We start from the raw sequence: 6974 nt of genomic DNA, 5'->3' as shown, positions 1-6974 counted from the left end.
TCTTGCAGAGAGAGTTCCTGAGAGAGGAAAGCTCCTGCAAGATGTGACAACCCCCCCCCCACCAGTTGAAGAGCCCCCCAGGTGGCTCGGCGCACCGGCGGCACCCCGCGCCAGTGGCGGGCCCCCATATACCCACCGGCCCACAACCCCGGCAACACACCAACCAGGACCCAGGCCCCCGAGGCCCGGCCAGGGCCCCAGGCCAGAGCCGGAGCGCCCCCAGAACCTCACGCCCGCCCACCCAGGGGCAGCCAGGCTACCAGGTCAGTAACCCCCGTCCGTCAGCACAGACCCTCCCCTAGCACCGCTGCACGTAGCTACGAGGAAACCGTCACCCAAGAGCCAACAGAGCCCCTAATTGGCCATGACCGCTACCCCGGGTTGAGCCCCCCAAGGAAGATGCTCCCGAGGAACCCCCCGACGCCCTAAGCCTGACCCTATCCCCACACCAATCACAACAGTGAAGGCGAGACCAAAATATGACCCCCCACCCCCACTAGGTGATGGAGCTGATCAGAGGAGCCCAGAGCGATTGATCTGATGTGGTGGCAGAGGCTGTATCAAGACTAATGTAATCTAATAGATAATTTCTATATTGGTCAGAATTAAGATTGTTTTTATTTTTCCAGTTCATCAGGACTGTTTTCTTGGCGATGCATAGGGCAGTGAAAACCATATGGGCTATATTCTTTTCTGAAGTGACATTATCTAAGCTGCCCAACAAACACACTAAGGGGGAAGTTGGAATGTTACATTTCAGACACTTTGATAAGTCTTCACATATCTCGCGCCAAAACTTCTGAACTGGTGGACAGAACCAAAGAGCATGGATATAATTGTCCGGTGAATTGGTTTGGCAGTGTGAGCAGTTGTTGGTAGATGCAAAGCCCATCTTGAACATCAGATGACCTGTATAGTGCACTCTATGTAGTATTTTGTATTGAATTAATTGAAGACTGGGATTTTTGATTAGATGAAAGGTTTTTAAGCAAATCTGAGACCAGAAGTTTTGGTCTAAGTTAACTGATAAATCCGCTTCCCATTTTGCAATAGGAAGTGATATTGATTCATCTATTTTAGAAAGCATTCTGTATATTTTGGATAGTAATTTGGGGGTTTTAAGAGTAAAAAATTGAACCACACTTGGTGGTGTTTGTAGTTCAACTTGACCCGGTTTAAATTTCTTTTTTATTATGGATTTAATTTGTTGATATTCTAAAAATCTTTTCTTGTTGATCCCATATTGTGTAACTAGTCTGTCAAATGAAATAAATTCTGTTCCTTCTAGTATATGTTCTACATATTTGATTCCTTTACCATTCCAATCTGAAAAGTTTATCATATTATTGTTTTGTAATATGTCAGGGTTGTTCCAGATAGGTGTACGTTTGCATGGGATTAATGAAGACTCTGTCAACTTCAGAAACTCCCACCATGCTGTCAGAGAAGAGCTGATGTTGATGCTTTTGAAGCATTCATGTCGTTGGATGTTTGAGCTGATAAATGGTAGATCTGAAATCTCTAGATTATTGCAAAGTGCTTGTTCTACATCTAGCCAAGGTTCATCTAAAAGGGTATGTTTTAGCCATCCTGAGATAAACTGAAGCCTGTTGGCTAAGAAGTAGTGCTGAAAGTTAGGTAGTTCTAATCCTCCTTTATCCTTGGTCTTTTGTAGTGTTTTTAAGCTTATACGTGGGGGCTTATTTTTCCAAAGGAATTTGGACATATATGAATCTAGAGATCTGAACCAATCTTGCGGCTGTTTAGTTGGGATCATTGAGAATAAATAATTTATTTTTGGTAATACCATCATTTTTATAGCAGCAACCCTTCCCATGAGTGATATGGGTAGACATTTCCATCTAGCCAGATCACCTTCTACTTTCTTTAAAAGTGGGGTATGGTTTAATTTAGTTAGATCTGCAAGCTTGGGAGAAATATTAATACCTAAATATTTTATATTTCCCGATTGCAGTGGAGTAGAAGAGGAATTATGGAAGCAGCAATTAATAGGAAGGACTGTAGATTTTGACCAGTTAATTGAGTAATCTGATATTCTTGCAAAAGAGTTTATCAATTCAATCACCCCAGAGATATTGGTTTGTGAATTTTGGAGGAAGAGTAACACATCATCAGCATAAAGGCTGATTTTATGTTCCACGTTCTTGCATTTTATGCCCTTAATTGCTGAATTCTGTCTAATTGCTGCTGCTAGTGGTTCGATAAAAATTGCAAACAGTGAAGGGGAGAGTGGGCATCCCTGCCTGGTGCCCCTCAGGAGACATAAGCTGGAGGATGTCTGGTCATTTGTTCTGACACAAGCTGTTGGGGAATTATATAATATTTTTAACCAGTTGATGAAAGAAGATCCAAAACCAAATTTGTGTAAAGTTGCAAATAGAAATTTCCAGTTAACTCTGTCAAACGCTTTTTCTGCATCTAAGGAAAATATTGTAGTTTCAAGGTTTTTACTGTATGAGTAGTCTATCAAATTAAGTAATCTACGTGTATTTGTTGATGAGTGCCTACCTTTTATGAAACCAGTTTGGTCAGGATGAATTAAGAGGGGGTTATTTTCTCTAGTCTCTTCGAGAGAGCTTTGCAGATTATTTTGAGGTCTACATTAATAAGGGATATTGGACGATAGCTTGAGGGATATACAGGGTCTTTGCCTGGTTTTAGCAGGAGATTAATGTTTGCAGAATTCATATTTGATGGAAGTCTGCCCTTTTCTTTGATTTCTAACAACGTTCTGTAAAAAACTGGTGCTAGAATCGTCCAGAATTCTTTGTAGAATTCTGCAGGAAAGCCGTCTGGACCTGGAGCCTTATTATTGGACATACTTATCAGGGCTTCCTGGAGTTCACCTGATATCAGTGGCGAATCCAGTGCCATTGCTTGAGCTTCTAATAATTTTGGGAGAGTTATGTTGTCTAAAAATTGATCAATTTCCTTTTTAGATGGGTTTATTTGTGGTGAATACAACGTTTTATAGAAATCCCTGAAAATGTTGTTTATTTGTTTCGGTTCATATATTGTGTTCCCAGATGAATCTTGAACAGCACATATAGTTGTTTTTTCTTTATTTATTTTTAGCTGGTTTGCTAGAAATTGACCGGATTTATTACTATGTTCATAATTTTGTAAGCGTAGTCTTTGTACTAAGAATTTTGTTTTTCTATCAATTATCTCATTTAATTCTAGTTTTGTTTTGCGTATTTTGTTCAATGTTTCCTGATCTTGGTGGAACGCGTAGGCTTCTTCTAGTGATTTGATGTTTTTTTCCAATTCCTGAATATTTTTGTTTTCTTTTTTCTTTTTATGTGATGAGAAAGAAATTATTTTACCTCTCATCACAGCTTTCCCTGCTTCCCATAAAACAGAAGCTGATGTTCCGGGAGTGTCATTAAAGTCTAAATATGAAGTCCACTCTTTTTTAAAATATTTAATAAAGTCTTCATCTTTAAGCAGTGATGTATTAAATCTCCAGTTTTTACTTGGCATAGTATTATTCTTGTGCATTAGTGTTAAAGATACAGGAGCATGATCGCTGACAGCTATAGGGTGAATCTCAGTGTCTGAAATGTCACTCAGCAGTGAGCTGCTGACCAAAAAATAATCTAGACGAGAGTAGGAGTGATGAACATGTGAAAAAAAAGTATATTCCTTACTGGTGGGGTGAAGGGAGCGCCATGCATCGCAAAGACCAAAGTCGCTCATATACTGTTTGATTATATTTGTGGACTGCCAATTACGCTGAGTTCCTGCTGTATTGAGTCTATCCATTTCTTCATTCAGTCCAAGGTTGAGGTCGCCTCCAAGCACAAGTGTGCCATCTAAGTGTTCAGAGAGTGCACTGAAAAAACCGCATGTCTTTTATCCTGTCTTCCTTCTCTCACCCCAACCGGTCGCAGCAGATGGCCCCGCCCCTCCCTGAGCCTGGTTCTGCTGGAGGTTTCTTCCTGTTAAAAGGGAGTTTTTCCTTCCCACTGTCGCCAAAGTGCTTGCTCATAGGGGGTCATATGATTGTTGGGCTTTTCTCTGTATCTTTGAAGCGCCTTGAGGCGACATTTGTTGTGATTTGGCGCTATATAAATAAAATTGAATTGAATTGAAAGTGTCTGGAATGTAACAGCCAGCTTTCCCTTTAGTTTGCTTCTTGAGTGACCTAGACGAGGTCACTAAAGAGATGAGATTGCTAAGACGACTCTCCTTATGATCTGGAAAAATAAAAAGAACCTTAATATTAACCAATATAGAGACCATTTGTTGGACCACATAAGCCTTGATACAGCCTCTGCTGCCACAACAGATCAATCTCTCTGGGCTCCTTTGATCATCTCCATCACCTAGTTGGGGTGGGGGTTGTCGCGGTTTTCTTCTGCTTGTTCATTGTTGTTGATGAGTGTTTTTTTTTTCTGTTGGTTGTTGCTGTGGTTTCTCTGCTGTGTTATTGTTTTTTCAGCAGTGTTTGAAGCAGATTTTCAGTGTTTTTTTTCTCTCCCTTTCTGTATCCATCTCCTTCTGTTAACTTTCTCCCCAACTTCTGTTTCTTTCTTCTTTTTCTTTTCCATCCCCGGTCTCGTCCACTGTGATTGTAATAACTCAGAATAAAAAAATTCTTATAAAGTTCTAAATATGACTATCAAGTGGGGAAAGTAAATTTGTTGGGGATTAAATCTATGACAATTACCAGGAAATCACATACCAGCAATAACAACTTTTCAATATATTGTATTATTTAATTGAGTTTAGCTGCTGCAGGTGGAGAAAACCAATGAAAGAGCGAAGTGAGTATAATAAGATTTGACAGGTTGGTTGGAACTTAGCAGAAAAGAGTGTTCTATAAACATAAATGTTTTTATAAATCCTTACATTACAGAGATGCAAAACTATTATTTCTCAAAGGATTGAGAGCAAAAAGAGAAGTAGAAAGGACGAAGATCCCCAACACAAAACCACATTTGAATGCTGCTTAGCATCTTTTTTGAAATTCAGAAAGATTTAAATGAAATTGAGGATAGAAAGCCAGAGCTATTCAAATGTTTTGAACAAATGCGGAGTCTATGCTAAAGAAAAGCTTTGACAAGTATCACAGTCCATGAGTATCTCACAGACTTGATAAAAAAAGCATCATCAGGAGACCCTGAGCTTCAAAGGTTCCCCATTATCTGCTGCCAAGGTGAGTACTGCTGTAGAAACTGATACACAGTGTAATGAATGGTTTAACCTGCTGAGAGTATATCACCTATTTATGCCCCCACTTCACTAGAAAAGACTGTTCAAGTTGTTAACCAATTTCTTTTTTTTTTCTTTAAGTTAAACATTTACAAGATTTACAAAGTTTACTGTTTTAGTTATTTGTACCATACATGATTAAGGCATGTGAAAGTCTCGTAGGATGACATCAAACAAGTACATTAGGTAAAATATTGAGTTGATTAAGTAATATTACTGAGACTAAATGTCAGTTACATTTATACAGTTCTTGTTTAACCCAAGACTCATCCACATTTCCTAACATCATCATCTGTCCTACATTGTCATTGCTCAGAGAGACACTTGACTACTTCATCAGTGAAACATGGCTGCGCAAAAAACTGCAATCTTCTTCTCTGTGACCCTTTTCCTTTTCATTACAGTATCAATGCATCCTAAGGAAGATGTGCCTTCTCATCCCTCTGCTGCTTTTTATTTCTCCTGTCTGTGGGAATCTGTTAAACTTTAAACCTTACTCTGGGTCTTACATGACAACTTGGACAAATGCCCAGACCTTCTGCAGGAAGCACCACACAGACCTGATCACAATCAGAAATGAACAAGAGAACACATTTTTCAAATCTGGAGGCTGGATCGGGTTATATCGAGCTAATGCAAGTACATGGAAATGGTCCAGAGGAGATGAGATAGCTAGCTTCATCAAGTGGGGTAGTTCTCGTAAGTAACATGTTTTCAAGCTCAAGTATTAATCTTAGAATAACACCTGTTTAGGTGTGAGAGCAAATTATTGATTCTTATTAGATTGTGCAAGATCACATTTGTTGATATTAACATTAGTGTGTTATTTGCTGTTGGGAACAGTAAATAACAGTGTCTCTTTGCTTCTTCTTTCAGACACAAGTCAAAATGGAGACTGTGTATATAAGCATGATGGTGTATGGTGGGGTCGTGGTTGCCATTACAATCATTCTTTCATGTGTTATGATGAGAAACTGGTTTTGGTGAAGGAGAATAAGACGTGGGAGGAGGCATTAAACCACTGCAGGTCTCTGGGTGCAGTGGACACAAATGATCCCAACTCTCCCTACAGGAACCATCGCTATGACCTGGCCACACTGATCACTACTGATGACCACACCTATGCACGGGAGAGAGCACAACAAGCTACCACTGATGAGGTTGGACAGTTTCCTACAGCGTATGCGTGTTGCTGAGAAACTCATACACCATGTTTACAATTGTCTCTGTGTTCATTGTTGGCAGGTGTGGACGGGCCTGTGTAACCTGGCTGGTGAGTGGCTGTGGGTGGGTGGAGAACAGATGCAATATGAAAATATTCCAAGCTGCCCGACTAATGGCTTCTGTGGCGTCCTCGAGAAGAGTGGTACTGCATCCTATGGCATAAGAAACTGTCAGCAGAGAAGGAACTTCTTCTGTTACATAAAGCCATAAAGCCACTTACTCAAGTTCTGTATGTTTGTATATAAGGATTTTCTTTGCAATGGCTCTTACTTAAGTTTGACAACTTGTTTAAAGATATTTCTAAATTACTTAAAACTTTTGATCACTATTATATGCACTATTTTACTGGGAATGTTATACTAGTTACTGCAAGATGTGTGTTTATTATGTCATTACAATTTATTAGAAAGTTTAGCCAACCAGCATTTCATCTGTAAACCTAATACATGTTGTGTAAACAATAAATTGTGTAAAAGTCTTGTGATTCTATTTAATTGTATTGAGCTTATGAC

At 39.5% G+C, this 6974-nt stretch overlaps 1 protein-coding gene across 1 annotated transcript; it reads left to right on the top strand.

Annotated features, from left to right (window-relative positions):
* Window positions 1–5663: 5663 nt before the first annotated feature.
* On the top strand, window positions 5664–6672 carry LOC148094710 (macrophage mannose receptor 1-like). Its single transcript, XM_087837315.1, has 3 exons — window positions 5664–5937; window positions 6115–6398; window positions 6484–6672. The coding sequence occupies exons 1-3, from the start codon at window positions 5664–5666 to the stop codon at window positions 6670–6672; spliced, it is 747 nt and encodes a 248-aa protein (XP_087693441.1).
* Window positions 6673–6974: the final 302 nt, after the last annotated feature.

This window comes from Neolamprologus brichardi, unplaced genomic scaffold, assembly GCF_056152115.1.
Source record: "Neolamprologus brichardi isolate AB-2024 unplaced genomic scaffold, ASM5615211v1 NODE_ptg000031l+_length_7269946_cov_1, whole genome shotgun sequence".
In the NCBI taxonomy this organism is placed as follows: Eukaryota; Metazoa; Chordata; class Actinopteri; order Cichliformes; family Cichlidae; genus Neolamprologus; species Neolamprologus brichardi.
The sequence above is the reverse complement of the archived record's forward strand: the minus strand, read 5'-3'. Positions and strand labels throughout refer to the sequence as shown.

Coding starts and splice junctions, on each gene's coding strand:
- LOC148094710 (XM_087837315.1), top strand. CDS start 5,664: ATGTGCCTTCTCATCCCTCTGCTGCTTTTTATTTCTCCTGTCTGTGGG. Junction 5,938..6,114: donor CATCAAGTGGGGTAGTTCTC/GTAAGTAACATG, acceptor TTCTTCTTTCAG/ACACAAGTCAAAATGGAGAC. Junction 6,399..6,483: donor AACAAGCTACCACTGATGAG/GTTGGACAGTTT, acceptor CATTGTTGGCAG/GTGTGGACGGGCCTGTGTAA.